Source organism: Macaca mulatta, chromosome 5 (assembly GCF_049350105.2).
Source record: "Macaca mulatta isolate MMU2019108-1 chromosome 5, T2T-MMU8v2.0, whole genome shotgun sequence".
Lineage (NCBI taxonomy): Eukaryota > Metazoa > Chordata > Mammalia > Primates > Cercopithecidae > Macaca > Macaca mulatta.
Window position 1 is genome coordinate 118,856,284 of NC_133410.1, and position 17,700 is coordinate 118,873,983.

Here is a 17,700-nt window from a genome sequence, read left to right on the forward strand (position 1 = left end):
TATTAAAGAATGTTTTGTTTTTTCGGGTTTTTTAATCAACCTCTCTTCTTAAGGACTCTCATCCTGTAACCTCCATTAAGTAGTGTTGCTTTTTTAATTCTTCACCAATATGCTAGAGAAAAAAGGCAGCATATTTCACTTTTTATAGAAATTGTATTTTAAAATTGCATTTGAGAAGGAAGCTAATTTTAAAATAATTGTATATTTTAAACTCATTAACAAGTTTAGCTGGCATTTAGTTCGTTGACCCATTACAGTCCGTTATAAATTACTGTGGTGTTTTGAACACAGGAAGCTGTTATATATTTACTGAATCCTTTGATAGAGTTTTGTTTTGTTTTCTCATTTAACTTTCAAAAATATTCTCTGTCTGCCTGCGTGGGACGCTAAAGTTTCAGTATCTGTTCTGGTTTACATATTCCTTCATATCCTTAATTCCTTATATTAGAGTAAGCTCTAATATAATCATCATGCAGTATAGTTAAGAGGATTGAAACATTTTGTTAGGAAATATTGCATGGTGATTAAGAACTTGGAGACTCTCTCTAGTGTCACCTTCTCAGCTCAAGTCTTCTTATACCAAAAAGAAACACCTTCCTTAATCTTTTACTCTTAAGTTATGTAACAATATTTAATAATGGTTAACAGCACTCATTCTGCAGCCAGATTTCTTGGGTTTATATTCCAATATCCACCCCTCTATATCTATATAATCTTGGTCAAGTTACTTAATTAGTTATCGCCTCAGTTTCTTCATCTGAAAATGTAGATAATAAAAACCATATGAGATGTGTTATGAAAATTATTTAATTTGTGTGAAACATCTTAGTGGTGGCATATAAGTGTTTTTTTATAAAGATTATCTATCATTGTTATTATCATAGGAAATCTGCACCAAATGCCTAGACATTTAAAAAACTCCTTAGTTTGGTAGGGAGGCAGAGGACATCCTTTTTATTATAAAAGTGACATGAAAACATGAGCATAAAGATTTCTAGCTCTTACTTTATGATCTGTTGACTTAGGTGGTACAACATCTTGGCCCCGCAACTGATTTTTATAAGAAGCTTGCATTAGATTGCTCAGGACAGCAAACTGCAGTGGATTTGTTCCTTTTAAGTTCACAGTATTCTGATCTTGCTTCGCTAGGTAAGGAAAGTCATCATGTGTACATTTGTTTAAATAAACGTTTTTAATGCATACTTAAATCTAAACTCTTCAGTAAGCATTCTCAATATTTTAGGGAGAAAGACATGTGCATTAGATAGACAATATCTATGAAAACTACCAGTAAAGTTTAAAGCACTATACAAATATAAAATGTCACTAGTATTTTGTTTATATAGCATGATTCCCTTACCATTCTGCTCAACAGTAAACTTTATCATATATTTTATAAATATTACTGTTTTCTCAGATTTGTATGTTCCTATTTTGATGTCTTAGGTTTTCTCGTGACTTAGATTTCTTCATAATGTGAATCTGTACTACTGTTGGACAAGTAGAATATTATTTCTGTGACTAATACTTCTTGTATTTCTCTCTAAAGCTTGCATGTCCAAGTATTCTGCAGGGTGCATCTATTATTATCCATCATTCCACTATACTCACAATCCTTCACAAGCAGAAAAGTTACAAAAAGACCTAAAACGGTATCTCACAAGAAAAATTGGGTTTGAAGCTGTTATGAGAATAAGGTGTACTAAAGGTATGAAGTTGTAAAACTTACACTTTATATTAAATACTTGTATCAAAGTCAGTGAACATTCCATGTATTGACTACCTCTGACTGTTCATTACGGAAGACTGTTTGATCTGGTTAGCCATACCATATTTTAAATAGATAATAGTTATTGAATAATCCTTGCCCAATTTTTAAAAATAACTTGAATAAGTAGACAAAAGTAATGTTTGGTTTACTCAGAAGAACCTAAGGGAAAGCATATATTAGAAATGATTTTAGAAGGAGAATTAGAGGAATAGGGAAGATCTTAAATAAGAATTGTCAAATGAAGGGTCTTTGCCTTCATAATCATTTAATGTACACTTCCTTGGTTTTATGTGAATATTTGTTTTAATCCTTTATTTTAAACCTAGGCTGAGTTATATAGTAACCCTCATTTGTTTAATTTACAAAATTTGTTTTGTAAAACCCTCATTTGTTTTACAAATTAAACCCTCATTTGTTTAATTTTGCAAATTAAACAAATGTTTAGTCAGATTATGTCTGACTTCAAGTCACATGTGAGAAAATGTAAATAAGGTTAGGTGTCAATACAACTGAAATGTATAGTCTGCCTTTTATATAATGTCCACTGGTTTTTTTGAATTGATATTTTAGAAACTCTGTCTACACTTGAACCTTACTCCCCAGTTATCCTTTGATTCAAAATCATAAACATCTTTGACTTTAAAAAGTAACTTTAGGTTGAGGTGAAGATATTATTGTTAACTTCATTTTTTTGTATCATTTTCTCTTTTTTAGGTCTTTCAATGCACACTTTTCACGGTAACTTCTTTGTCCGTTCTACTGATTTGTTATCCCTTGCCAACATCAATCCTGATGCTGGATTTGCAGTGCAGTTGTCAATTGAAGAAAGTTTAACAGATACTTCCTTAGTATGTTTTCAAACAGCCCTATTATATACATCAAGCAAAGGTAATGTTAACAGAAATGAAATATAGTCTGCAGCAGTAATTCTCCCCTCCTTTCACATGGCCTTTGGTGGAGTGGGGAAAAAGAAAGAATACACAGTGGGAAGTAATGGAATTTGTATTAATCAAACATATGTTGTTATTTTCTTTCTTTTTTTACTCTCACTTTTGAGTCTTTAAATAGTACACTTTTTTAATTTATGGAAGACTTATATTCCTAGAATCTTGTTTCAAAACAATTCATGTTAAATCCAGCTATGCCATTCTTTGTATTATTTCTTGCTCCATAAAGTAAAAAACTGTTTAGCAATTAAGGTCTTCATTTGTTACTTGACAGTTAAGTTTTCTGATATTTTACTCTGGGATATAATTTAGAATGAGTGATATAGCGTATGTTCATACTCTGCAGATTTGGAGGGTGTTTAATTTTCTTTTAAAAATGTTAATTGTAAAACTTTGTTTTTACATCTCAAAATCCTGTTGGTGACATAATCTAGCCAAAACAATAACTTGAATAAAAATTCGACTTGTGGCCGGGCATGGCGGTGGTTCACGCCTGTAATCCCAGAACTTTGGTAGGCCAAGGTGGGTGGATCACCTGAAGTCAGGAGTTCAAGTCCAACCCGGCCAACTGGTGAAACCCCGTCTCTACTAAAAATACAAAAATTAGCTGGGCATGGTGGCGGGCACCTGTAATCCCAGCTACTTGGGAGGCTGAGGCAGGAGAATCACTTGAACCCGGAGACAGGTTGCAGTGAGCTGCGATCACAGCATTGCACTCCAGCCTAAGAGACAGAGCAAGACTCTGTCTCAAAAAAAAAAAAAAAAAGAAAATATTCGACTTGTTTGCTTTATTTCCTTTTTGATCTAATGTATTTTCAATGACTTTTTTTTTAGGTGAGCGGAGAATTAGAGTACATACACTTTGTTTGCCAGTGGTAAGTTCACTAGCAGATGTATATGCGGGAGTGGATGTACAAGCTGCCATCTGCCTTCTGGCAAACATGGGTGAGTAAAAATTGAAGGAACAGGTGAAATGTATTTTTCTGTCTTGAAAACTGAAGCTTGGCTGGGGGCAGTGGCCTCATGCCTGTAATCCCAATATTTTGGGAGGCCGAGGCGGGCGGATCATGAGGTCAGGAGTTTGAGACCAGCCTGGCCAACATGGTGAAGCCCTGTCTCTATTAAAAATACGAAAAATTAGCCGGGCGTGGTGACAGGTGCCTGTAATCCCAACTTCTTAGGAGACTGAGACAGGAGAATTCGTTGAACCAGGGAGGCGGAAGTTGCAGTGAGCCAAGACCGCGTCACTCCACTCCAGCCTGGGCAACAGAGCGAGACTCTATCTCAAAAAAAAAGAAAGAAAGAAAGAAAGAAACTGAAGCTAGGGTTTTCTCTTACTTAAAAAGCATATGTTTTACATTTTTATTTACTGCAATGTGAATCGGACTGTCCTCACATTTCTTGCTTAATCTTACTTTCAGAATCTTTGAGAGAATTCATAATCTCTAAAAATGTGGTAAAAAACTGAAATGTCTTTCAAATAATGTATGCACAAACCACGGTACAATCATACAATCAAATATAATTCAGCAATAAAAAGGAATGAACTGTCAGTACTTAAACAAACATGGATGCATCTCAGAGACATTGTGCTGAATGAAAGAAGCTGGACTCAAAAAGCTGCATAGGCCGGGTGTGGTGGCTCACGCCTGTAATCCCAACACTTTGGGAAGCCGAGGTGGGCAGATCACTTGAGGTCAGGAGTTCAAGACCAGCCTGGCCAACATGGTGACACCCTGTCTCTACTAAAAATACAAGAAAAATATTAGCTGGGTGTGGTGCTGCACGCCTGTAATCCCAACTACTTGGGAGGAGGCTGAGGCAGGAAAATCCCTTGAACCCAGGAGGCGGAGGTTGCAGTGAGCCGAGGTCGCGCCACTGTACTCCTGCCTCAGTGACAGAGTGAGACTCCATCTAAAAAAAAAAAAAAAAAAAAAAAGCTGCATACAAATGATTCCATATATATGACATTCAAGAAAAGGGAAAATTAGCAAATGGTGAATAATCGGGGTTGAGGCCAAGGGAGGGTTTTACTACAAAGGGGCAAGTGTAAGGGGATAATTTTGGAGTGATGGAACTATTGTGTATCCTGATTGTGGTAGAGATTACATGGCTACGCATTTGACACATAACCACTTCAGAACGGTACTTAATTATATGTAAGTCTAAAAAAATCCTTTTGAGAATTAACATAGCACTTAAATGTTTTCAATGAATTTGCTTTGTAGATGAACTCAGACATGAAACAAGCCTTGCTATTTCCCATGCAGTCCTAGGGAAAGAGAGTCATTAATACTAATTTGGGAAAAATTATAGCATTTACTAAAGGATCCAAATTTTTTTAAATAACAGAAGCATTTAATCAGTCCGGGCGTAGTGGCTCATGCCTGTAATCCCAGCACTTTGGGAGGCTGAAGCAGTAGGATCACTTGACTTCAGGAGTTCAAGACCAGACTGGTCAATGGGGTGAGACCCTGTCTGTATTAAAAATACAAAAATTAGCTGGGTATGGTGGTGCACACATGTGGTCCTAGCTACTCAGGAGGCTGAGGCAGGAGAATCTGTTGAACCCAGGAGGCAGAGGTTGCAATGAGCCAAGATCGCACCACTGCACTCCAGCCTGGGAAACAAAGGGAGACTCTGTCTTGGTGGCTGGGGGGGAAGAAGGATTTAATCAGATTCTCTTAAATATTTAACTAAAATCAAAAGCTTGTATATCAGATTTCTTTCTTAATTTTAACTTTTGTTTTTGATTCAGGGATATGCAGGTTTGTTACGATGGGATAATTTGTACCCCAAACCTCAGGATTCATATTTTTAAAGTATAATTTTATATATGGATTTTGAATTAATTATGCCATAACCAATTGTTTTTTAATATAATTTTAATTTTAGTGGTTGGGCATATATATTATAGGTTATCCCTATTTTAATAGAATATATTATTGTAGAAAAATAAGTTTCACATTATCTGTCTCTTCAGTGGCTGCATGAAAACTTGTGTTTATTTTTCCCTTTCACAAAATTCGTTGGCTTGGAATGCTTTACAAAAATTGTAGAGGATCACAAGGTATAATTCAGATTGCAGAAATTACATTGGTTGAGCAGAAAAAAATGATACATGTGACTTGGCATTTGAGTAATGGAAACCTTTCCAAGACTTTTTCATAAGTAAATGGTAAATATATATTTCATTAATGTCAACAGGGGCTACATGTTTTGGGGTTTTTTTGTTTTGTTTTGTTTTTAGACAGGGCCTTGCTCTGTTGCCCATGCTGGAGTGCAATGCCACAATCACAGGTTACTGCAGCTTTGACCTCCCAGGCTCAAGCAATCCTCCTACTTCAGCCTCCCAAATAGCTGGGACTGCAGGCACATGCCACTGTGCCCAGCTAATTTTTTTATTTTTTGTAGAGACAAGGTCTCACTATGTTGCCTAATCTGGTCTTGAACTCCTGGTCTCAAGTGATCCTCCCACCTTGGCCTCCCAAAGTGCTTGGATTATAGGCATGAGCCACCATGCCCAGGCTGGCTAAATGTTTTTAGACTTAAGAGATTAAAACAAAAATGTCCAAAAGAATCTAGACTTGTTCTGATTGTCACATTTATTTCAGAAAAAGATGTATAAGAAAACACTTGAAATGAGGGAGCAGATGAAATACATTTTTCTATCCTAAAAACTTAGCTGAATTTTGTTTCTTAAATAATGCATATCAATTTTCTCTCTTATAGTGCCCATTGGAGTCTAATGGTTAAAATACCTTTCACTTTGGTTGCTTTATAGCTGTGGATCGGTCCATTTCATCAAGTCTATCAGATGCAAGAGATGCCTTAGTGAATGCTGTAGTGGACTCATTGTCTGCATATGGCTCAACTGTCTCAAATTTACAGCACTCTGCATTGATGGCACCCAGCTCCCTCAAGTTGTTTCCTCTCTATGTTTTGGCCCTTCTCAAACAGGTAGCTTTTTTATACATTGGTATATTTAATATTGTTTTTTAAAATTCTCAGATATTTATATGAAGAAAGGAAATCTAGGTTGTCGTTTTCTAATAAACTAGAGGATTATTCACTTTGGCATTGAAAGGGTTTTGAAGAATAGAAAAAGATCAATGGGGCCGTGCATAGTGGCTCACGCCTCTAATCCCAGCACTTTGGGAGGCCTAGGTGTGCGGATCAGCTGATGTCAGGAGTTTGCAACCAGCCTGGCCAACATAGTCAAACCCCTTCTCTACCCAAAATACAAAAATTAGCTGGGCGTGGTGGCACGTGCCTGTAATCCCAGCTACTCTGGAGGCTGAGTCAGGAGAATTGCTCGAACCTAGGAGGCAGAGGTTGCAGTGAGCCAAGATCACGCCACTGCACTCTAGCCTGGGCGACTGAAAAAAAAAAAAAAAGAAAAAGAAAAAGATCAGTGGAAAATGAAGATATACAAATACATGATGACTTTAGTGAAACCATATTTTCTCTTCTTTAATGTGTGTGAGCAGTTTGCATAACGGTGCAGTCATAGCTCACTCTTAATATGTCCTTCTGGAAAGAGACTCTTTAAGGACAGGAACTAATATTTATCAAGCATCTTTCCATGTCTCTGGCACCATAAAAGGTGTCAATGCATCATTTTATTTAATCCTTTCAACAACCTAAAGAGATATTATTTTCCCTGTTTTTCTCATGATGACAATATATCTCAAGGGAGCTAGGTAACTTGCTCCAGCATCACATACCTGTTAAATGTCAGAGCTGAGAATTGAATCCAGGTCTGTCTGATTTAAAGGTCATGCTTTTTCCATGATTGATAGTGTATATTTGTTTTTATATTTGTCTACCATATTTGTATTTTACTTGAAAACATTTATCTTTTTCCTTGTAGAAAGCATTTAGAACGGGTACAAGCACACGGCTGGATGATCGTGTATACGCCATGTGTCAGATAAAGTCTCAGCCACTTGTTCATCTAATGAGAATGATTCATCCCAACTTATACAGGATAGACAGACTGACAGATGAGGTATGCATTTTAGTGCATTTGAAATTTTTCAATTTGAATATATTTGAGTGTGTTGTTCTACAGCTAAGATGACAATATACTATCAACTGGTTTTTCTTTTTAACTCTTTTCCCCCTTGTAGTAATACATTAAAGAAGGACACTGGCTGTGGATCTGATTGGAAGGCAGGACTCTCAGATACCATCAGTGGTTAAGGAGTTTTAAAAAATAGTTTCACATTGGAAGTAATTTGTCTTGTAGGTTTGGTTATAATATGTATTACAAACCTAAGTTGTAGAGTGGACATTTCCATTTATATTTGGTAGATGTTGACCGCTTCTCTTTTTTTCCTTTTTTTTAAATTTTATTTTAAAGACAGAATCTTGCTCTGTTGCCCAGGCTGGAGTGCAGTGGTGCAATCTCGGCTCACTGCAGCTCCTGCCTTCTAGGTTCAAGCAGTTCTCCTGCTTCAGCCTCCCAAGTAGCTGGGATTACAGGCACATGCCACCACGCCTGGCTAATTTTTGTACATTTAGTAGAGTCAGGGTTTCACCATATTGGCCAGGGTGGTCTCAAACTCCTGACCTCAAGTGATCTGCCCGTCTCGGCCTCCCAAAGTGCTGGGTTTACAGGCATGAGCCACCGTGCCTGGCCAATACTGACTGCTTTTGATCAGATCATTTGCAATTGTGATTATATAGTAAACCAAATCTGGTATCCAATAATAATTTTAATGTGCAAATATGTAGTGTCTTTTATCTTCCCCGTGTGAAAACTGTATTCTTTGGAATTAGTATTAATTCCAAACATAATGTTATGTTGCCAAAGAAATGTTAAAAAGTAGCTGGCTATGCATCAGAGCCAATAGTCATACTTGTAATATATTATGACCCCACCTTAAAAGGGAAGGGAATGTGACTGATCATTTTATGTATTCATGTTTTTACTTTTTAAATTTGAATACATTTGAGTGTGTTGATTCTACAGCCAAGGTGGTAGCATATAATCAGTATTTTTTATATCATGCAAACTCAGAAGTGTTATTTTCCAGTGCTTCATAAAGGGTTAGTGACCATTGGCCCCCAAACTGCGATGATAGTAATGTAATCTCATTCACATTCTGTCTTTTTCTTTTCAGGGTGCAATACATGTTAATGACAGGGTTGTACCACAGCCACCTCTTCAAAAATTGTCTGCAGAGAAGCTGACAAGAGAAGGTGCTTTCCTTATGGACTGTGGCTCTGTAAGCACCCTCTACTGGCAAAGCTTAACACTGTTTGAGCTGACCAGAAATAAAGAAACACTTCTAGGGTACAGCTGTTATCACAGAGCAGGCAGTGAAAGGTGCATTAGGATTAGGAGCTGAAATTGGTAACTGGCACTAGAGGTCAATTTACTTTAAACTTTTCTATTTGGACTTCATTTTATACTGATGTTGATACTTGTATTAATAATACTGATAGAGTAATACATTTTAATAAAATTTACCGTCATGAATTATGTATACTTGATGAAGAGAACTAATCAGGTAAATTCCTATCTTCAGGAACTTTGCCATCTAGAGTCTAGAATTTAAAAGTATTTCAAGAGTTTATCTAGTTCAACTTACATCCATTGTCAGAAACCTAATTAATGATTAGGAGTTCAAGAGAAATCACTGGGCAGGGGTAGTTGTTGAAGGGTGTCAGAATGGTTAAGATGGCTTCAAAATGATAACTTATGAGCAGAAGAAGGATTTGGATAGCCACAGAAGAGGGAGAAATGCATGAGCGAAAATACACAGACAGTAATGAAATAGTGGATGGGAAATACAGTGAGTCAGTTATACTGATTAAAGGATTATATTTCTATTGGGAAAATAACTGCAAAAGGTAAAATATATTTTATGGGAAGCCTTAACATTTAATCAAAGAAGATGTGAACCACTCTGGATTCTTACATACAGATTCACAATGTAACAGTTATAGATTTCCTTTTTACTCTTGTTTGTTCCTACCTTATTTGAGGTGATAGGTTTGAGAACATTAGCTAAAATGAATTCTTTTGACTGTTAGGGAGTTTTAATATTTTGTTGCTTTTTGTTTTTAGGTTTTCTACATTTGGGTTGGGAAAGGCTGTGACAATAACTTCATAGAGGATGTGCTTGGATATCCTAATTTTGCATCAATACCACAGAAAATGGTCAGTAGATTTTATACACCTATAACTTTTTGTTTGCTCATTTTTTTTTTCATTGATGTAAAATTCATGTAATATTCACCATTTAAAAATGTACAGTTCAGTGGTTTTTGGTATTACACAGTGTTTTACAACCATTACCGTTATTTAATTTCAGAACATTTCTATCACCCTAAAAGAACCCCATATCTCCCAGTTCTTCCCTATCCTTGTCCCCAGGCAACTAGTAACCTACTTTCTATCTCTGGGTTTGCCTGTTCTGGATCTATTATATAAATGGTAATACGTGGCCTTTTGTATTTGACTTATTTCACTTTCTGTAATGTTTTTAAGATTCATTCATGTTGTATCTTGTATTAGTAGTTTGTTTGTTTGTTTATTTATTTATTTTTCTAGACAGAGTCATGCTTTGTCACCCAGATTGTAGTGCAGTGGCTCAATAATGGCTCACTACAGCCTCGACCTCCCAGACTTAAGTGGTCCTCCCACTTCAGCCTCCTGAGTAGGAATCAATAGTACTTATATCAAAATAACTTTCAGATGGATCAAACATTTAAACGTAAGAAAGGAAACCATGCAGATCACTAGGAGAAATATTTGTGAAAATTTTTTTTGATAGTATTAAAACAGGCCGGGCACGGTGGCTCATGCCTGTAATCCCAGCACTTTGGGAGGCTGAGGCCGGCAGATCACAAGGGCAGGAGATAGAGACCATCCTGGCTAACACGGTGAAACCCTGTCTCTACTAAAAATACAAAAAAATTAGCCGGGCACGGTGGCAGGCGCGTGTAGTCCCAGCTACTCGGGAGGCCGAGGCAGGAGAATGGCGTGAACTCGGGAGGCGGAGCTTGCAGTGAGCCAAGATCGCGCCACTGCAGTCCAGCCTGGGCGACAGAACAAGACTCCATCTGAAAAAAAAAAAAATTAAAATGGGTAAGGCCTTTATGTGTGAGTCAGTGATTCAAAAGATCAATAAATCTGAAAGCACAAATACAAAACATTTCTATTTGGTAAAAATAAATAAATAACGCCAAAATGCAAACAACAAAATCTTAAGATTATCTGTAACTCATAAGACTGAAAACGGGCTAACTTCTCTATAAAAAGTTCTCTTACCTCAGCCTCCTGAGTAGCCAGGACCGCGGGAGTGTGCCACCACACTTGGCTAATTTTAAAACTTTTTTTTGTAGAGATGGGGTATCCCTGTGTTGCCCAGGCTGGTCTTGAACTCCTGGGCTCAAGCAGTCCTCCTGCCTTGGCTTCCCAGAGTGCTGGGATTACAGGTGTGAGCCACAGTGCTTGACCAGTGTGTTCTTTTTTATGGCTGAAAAATAGTCCATTGTACGGACATACCACATTTTGATCATCCACTCATCCATTGATGGATATTTCAGTTGTTTCTACTTTGGGGCTATTGTGAATAGGGCTACTATGAATGCTTGTGTACGAGTTTTTGTGTGAACATATGTTTTCAGTTCTCTTGGGCATATCCCTAGGATTAGAATTACTGGGTCACATGATAACTCTATGTTTAACTCTTTGAGGAACTGCCAAACTGTTTTCCAACAACTTTAACTTTGGATTTAAATTATTTTGCTGGGCCGGACACAGTGGCTCACACCTGTAATCCCAGCACTTTGGGAAGCCAAGGCGGGTGGATCACGAGGTCAAGAGATCGAGACCATCCTGGCCAACATGGTGAAACCCCGTTTCTATTAAAAAATACAAAAAAAATTAGCCGAGTGTGGTGGTGGGTGCCAGTAGTCCCAGCTACTTGGGAGGCTGAGGTAGGAGAACCACTTGAACCCGGGAGGCAGAGGTTGCAATGAGCCGAGATTGCACCACTGCACTCCAGCCTTAGCGACAGAGCAAGACTCCGTCTGGGAAAAAAAAAAAAGGTGGTTGGGTGCGGTGGCTCATGTCTGTAATCCCAGCACTTTGGGAGGCTGAGGCAGGCAGATCACGAGGTCAGGAGATCGAGACCATCCTGGCTAACACAGTAAAACCCCATCTCTACTAAAAATACAAAAAAAAAAAAAAAGCTGGGCGTGGTGGCAGGTGCCTGTAGTCCCAGCTCTTAGGGAAGCTGAGGCAGAAGAATGGCCTGAACACGGGAGGCGGAGCTTGCAGTAAGCCGAGATCGCACCACTGCACTCCAGCCTGGGCGACAGAGCGAGATTCTGTCTCAGAAAAAAAAAAAAAAAAAAAAAAGTTACTTTGCTTATACTAAACACAAATTTTTCAGTAGGATTTTACTGAATGTATGCTAACCAATACTAAGGAAATATGATTCTGAAAACAGATTTGTATAATTAATTAATTGAAAGGGAAAGCTGGCCTACCTTATTGTTAGATAATGTAAATATATCCTTTTTCCTGAAATTAATATAAATTCAGTGTAATCCTTATTACAGTCTGTCATTGTTTGATTTTTTTTTTTTTAATTGACAAATAATCCAAGAGTTCATTGTTGAAACTCAACAAACGAGGATAATAAGGAAACAAAAAGGGAGAATAATGTCAGCAAAGGGGGAAATATATGAAAAATAAATTCTAAGTAAAATAGTAAACCTTATTCTAAAGCTGTAGTTATTTAAGTACCATGATACTGGCACAGTAAACAGATCAGTGGAACAGAATAGAGTTCAGAAACAGGTCTAATTAATGAAAAATACAGTGTGGTAAAGATTGAATTTAAATTACTGTGGGGAAATGGAATATTAGAAAAATAATCTTGGGACCACTGATTAGTCATTAAGGAAAAAACAAGACGATATTTACTTTATTCCTTATATCAAAATGACTTTCAAATGGATTAAACATTTAAATGTAAAAAAGGAAACCATGCAGATCACTAGAAGAAATATTTGTGAATTTTTGTTTTGTTTTGTTTTGGAGATGGAGTCTTGCTCTGTCGCTCAGGCTGGTGTGCAGTGGCGCAATCTCAGCTCACTGCAAGCTCCGCCTCTCGGGTTCACGCCATTCTCCTGCCTCAGCCTCCCCAGTAGCTGGGACTACAGGCGCCTGCCACCATGCCCGGCTAATTGTTTATATTTTTAGTAGAGTTGGGGTTTCACGGTATTAGCAAGGATGGTCTCAATCTCCTCACCTTGTGATCCCCCAGCCTTAGCCTCCCAAAGTGCTAGGATTACAGGCATGAGCCACTGCACCTGCCGAATTTTTTTTTTTAATAATATTAAAATGGGCAAGGCCTTTGTAAGTCGGTGATTCAAAAGATAAATACATCTGAAAGCACAAATATAAAACATTTCTATTTGGTAACAATAAATAAATAAAGCCAAAATACAAACAACAAAATCTTAAGATTATCTGTAACTCATAAGACTGAAAAAGGGCTAACTTCTCTATGAAAAGTTCTCTTACAAATCTTTAAGAAGACCTACTTCCTTCCTTTCGACCTCCTCCAAAGAAAACTGGGTACAGGATTTTAACAGGAAATTCATAAAGGAAAAATAAAGTAGAGGTCATATGAAACAATAATCTCACTCATAATTAGGGAAAAAATAGTAATATAGCATTTCTTTCATTTACCAGATTGTCAGAAATTTTAAAATTTGATAATAGACAATCATGTAGACAGCACAGGGCAATGGACACTGTTGAGCACTATTGACTGGAATATATAGTACTTATGTAACCTTTTTAGAGGGCAATTTGACAATGTCTGTTAAAATCATGTTCTTTATGACACAGTAAATTATTCTGCAAAGAATATATCCTGTAGATGTATTCATGGAAATAGGCATATATACACACATGCTGTAGTATTAAATAATAGCTGTGCATTTATTAAAAAGAATACAGTCTGGCGCACTGTGCCATGCACCTGTGGTCCCAGCTACTTGGGAGGCTAGGAGGCTGAGGCAGGAGGATTGCTTGAGCCCAGGAGTTCAAAGCTGTAGTGTACTATGACTGCACTTGTGTACAGCCATTGCACTCCAGTCTGGGTGACGTAGCAAGACCCCATCTCTTAAAAAGAAAAAGAAGAAGAAGGATACAGCCTGAAGTGAATAGTATTCATGATATGATCCCCATTTGTATTTTCAAAACTGTGTTTGTATACTTAGTAATAATTTAGAAAACAGCTGAAAAAATTCGCATCAAAATGGAAATGGTTTTTAAAATATTGACAGGAATTACAAACATAATTATTCCAAACTTGTCTATTTAAATTGTTATATACTACATTCTTGAATTATTTAATTTACTGTTAATTTACTATTTAATTTACAGTTGACTTTGAAAAAGAAAAGTAAATCTTACCTTCTTATGTATGTATGTGTATAAAAAAATAGACTTTTAGGTCCTTTTAAAATAGTCTTGCATATAGTTTTAAAATATATTTACATATCCACACTGTACTTTAAAATTCTTTGCCTTTAAATTAAAGGAAACGTGAAATTCTCCCAGAATGGCTAATTTTAGAATAGGATATAATATATAATTGCTAAGGGAATTTGGAATTTAATGGTATCCCCCTTCATTTGAACATGTCCTCTGGAAGAAGCATAAAGGCGCCACACAATACTGGTGACATGCGAATCATTTATGTTTTATTGACTTAGCAAGAAAAATATAGTCAGTTAAAATGTCAGTGACGTATCATTGCACATATTTTATTGACTTATCCAGAAAAATATAAACAGATTTTTCAACAGTTTAAATAATTTGTGTAGTTGCTGCTGTTGAAGCCAAGAAATAAGAGTGCTGGCAGTTGGGGGTGATAGTAGGAATCATGATTTTGTTCTAATACTGCTGAAGTCTATGAGAAAGGAAATAGTTTCCTAATTGTATTTCTTTTACCAGACACATCTTCCAGAGCTAGATACACTTTCATCGGAAAGAGCCAGATCTTTCATAACTTGGCTTAGAGACAGCAGACCATTAAGTCCAATCCTTCACATAGTAAAGTAAGTACTTCTTTAACTTAATTGTGAAGTTGTCTTTCCTATGTAGTCTGTGGAATTGCTTGTCTTCAAAACAAACTTTAAATAGTATCGAAATATATTCTGGTGGTAAAATGTTGTTACTTGATTTATATCCCCTGTATTCCATTTTCTGACATCTCCATATATTAGTAATTTTTAATTTTTATTTAATTTGAGATAGAGTCTCTGTCACTCAGGCTGGAGTGCAGGGCTGCTACCATCACGGTTCACTGCAGCCTGGACCTCCCATGCTCGAGTAATCCTCCCAACTCAGACTCCCAAGTAGCTGGGACTGCAGGCACTTCCCTCCACACCTGGCTAATTGTTCATTTTTCTTTTTTATTTTTTTGAGACGAAGTTTCACTCTTGTCATCCGGGCTGGAGTGCAATGGCGTGATCTCAGCCTACTGCAACCTCTGTGTCCTGTATTCAAGCGATTCTCCTGCCTCAGCCTCCCAAGTAGCTGGGATTACAGGCAGCCACCACCACGCCCAGCTAATTTTTGTATTTTTAGTAGAGACAGGGTTTCACCATGTTGGTTAGTAGAGATAGGGTTTCACCATTGGTGAAACACCATGACCAGGGTTTCACCAGGCTGGTCTCGAACTCCTCACCTCAGGTCATCCACCCGCCTCGGCCTCTCAAAGTGCTGGGATTACAGGCGTGAGATACCACACCCAGCCAATTTTTAATTTTTTTTTTTTTTTTTTTTTTTTTTTAGTGGTGGGGCTCTTTCTATTTTGCCCAGTCTGGTCTTGAACTCCTAGGCTCAAGCAGTCCTCTCACCTTAGCCTCTTAAAGTGCTGCGATTATAGGTGTGAGCTACCATACCCAGCCCAGTAATTTTTAAAATATACAGTTACTCTTTTTAGAAATAAGCACTTTTATTTGTATAAATATACAAGATACAAGTGTAATTTTATGAGATAGATTGCAAAGTGGTGAAATCAGGGCTTTTAAATAGGTTTAGACAAATGCCCTTTTCTTTCTTCCAGAGATGAGAGTCCTGCCAAAGCAGAATTTTTTCAGCATTTGATTGAAGACCGGACAGAAGCTGCATTTTCTTACTATGAATTTTTGCTTCATGTTCAACAGCAGATTTGTAAGTGAAGTAGAATAAAATTGAATAAGAAAAAGATCTATAACCTAGGTAAAGCATAATCTGTCAGAGAAGCACATGGGAAATTTGGAATGAAGGCATTTGTTAATACAAGATGCAACGCACAGCACTCTGTCTGAGGCTTTGGTAAAAAGTAAAGGGGAAGAAAGAACTTGACAGATCTTTTTCAACTCAAATTAATGGTAACGATGATGCTGTTTCACCAAGTATATTTTGAATTGGTTTCTACACATTTCCAGTAGTATGGCAGTACAGTGCTCTGTTCATTGCAAGCTGGCAAATTTATGTAGCTATGTGGAATGATATGTCATAATGTAAAATTAGATAAATTCTTTTTTCTTATAATTAATATAACATTTCTGGACTCGAACTCTGGCAAGAGATGCCAAAAGGCAGTGGTACCATGTTATTTGTTTATATGAATTACTTTTTAACAAGGAATGTTTCTTATTCATTAAATGAATTCAACATTTTCCCTGTAAAAACAATAGAGTTTCAGTACATGAACTATAGAAAAAATCTATATATAATGTACATAAATGTTACATTTGTAAAAAAAATGTAAAAATGTAACTATAGAATATGAATTGCTTAAACTGTGCTGCATTGTTGGATGACAACTCTTTTTGTCACAGTTAGAGAATGAGGTTGACTAATGCGTATTATGAATTGAGTCCACAAAGGAACACAAAACTATTTGTAATTCTGTTAAATCTTTTATGTGGATTTATTTATGATCAGCCTACTAATTAAAACTATTTCACTTGACAGTATGGTTTGGTGATTTTTTGGGGTTTTTGTTTGGTTGGTTTTTTGTGGGGATTGGTGGATTTTTTTATATACAGAATGTATTGAATTTACTAATTGGGGAAGTGCAGTGATACTGCATTTCAGTTAGTAATATATGTGAATCAGGCCAGGCATGGTGGCTTATGCCTGTAATCCCAGCACTTTGGGAGGCCAAGGCGGGCAGATCACTTGAGGTCAGGAGTTCATAACCTGCCTGGCCAACATGGTGAAACCCCATCTCTGCTAAAAATACCAAAATTAGCCAAATGTGGTGGCAGGCACCTGTAATCCCAGCTACTCCCCTGAGTGAAGCAGGAGAATCGGTTGAACCTGGAGGCTGAGGTTGCGGTGAGCCAAGATCACGCCACTGCACTCCAGCCTGGGCAACAGAGTGAGACTCCGTATCAAAAAGAAAGAAAAAAGTAATATATATGAATCAATACATTTTCATTAGTCTGTGGACATTACCAAGTACTTATTCTGTTTGTATTCTAAAACAAATGGTGCTACTTTCAAAAATACTCTTAATTAGTAAGTATAATCTTAAATTGTCTTTCTCATTTATATTAGATGTTTTTGCCTGCACACTTACAGCAAGAAAATTTTAGTAACACATGTGACTATCCCATTTATTTAATTGACTTTAAGATTGCCATCTTGAATTTTGAAAGTGATTTTCGTCTGATCCAGAAACCTTTCATTCAGTGTCAACTTGTTTGCTATAAAAAACTGTTAAGGATCCATTAGATTATGTGATGTAAATTTTATTCTGTACACTATGAAAGTCCCCATCAACAAACTTTGGAAGGAAAAAGACTTTGCCAGGCTTGGTGGCTCATACCTATAATCCTAGCACTTTGAGGGGCCAAAGTGAGCGGATGACTTGAGCCCAGGGGTTAGAGACCAGCCTGGGCAACATGGGGGAAACCGTGTCTCTACAAAAATACAAAAAAATT

At 37.0% G+C, this 17,700-nt stretch overlaps 1 protein-coding gene across 4 annotated transcripts in view; it reads left to right on the plus strand.

The window, feature by feature from the left end:
• SEC24B (SEC24 homolog B, COPII coat complex component) overlaps positions 1-16,723 on the plus strand; it is a 106,647-nt gene extending 89,924 nt beyond the window's left edge. For all 4 annotated transcript variants that reach the window (XM_015139009.3, XM_015139010.3, XM_015139011.3 and 1 more), the window contains 10 exons: positions 1,026-1,149; positions 1,550-1,708; positions 2,486-2,659; positions 3,553-3,663; positions 6,503-6,678; positions 7,592-7,729; positions 8,847-8,951; positions 9,797-9,889; positions 14,714-14,817; positions 15,831-16,723. In XM_015139009.3, coding sequence (XP_014994495.1) covers positions 1,026-1,149; positions 1,550-1,708; positions 2,486-2,659; positions 3,553-3,663; positions 6,503-6,678; positions 7,592-7,729; positions 8,847-8,951; positions 9,797-9,889; positions 14,714-14,817; positions 15,831-15,945 — 1,299 coding nt within the window. In that variant the 3' untranslated portion in view covers positions 15,946-16,723. The remainder of the gene's footprint in view (positions 1-1,025; positions 1,150-1,549; positions 1,709-2,485; positions 2,660-3,552; positions 3,664-6,502; positions 6,679-7,591; positions 7,730-8,846; positions 8,952-9,796; positions 9,890-14,713; positions 14,818-15,830) is intronic.
• The last annotated feature ends 977 nt before the right edge of the window (positions 16,724-17,700 follow it).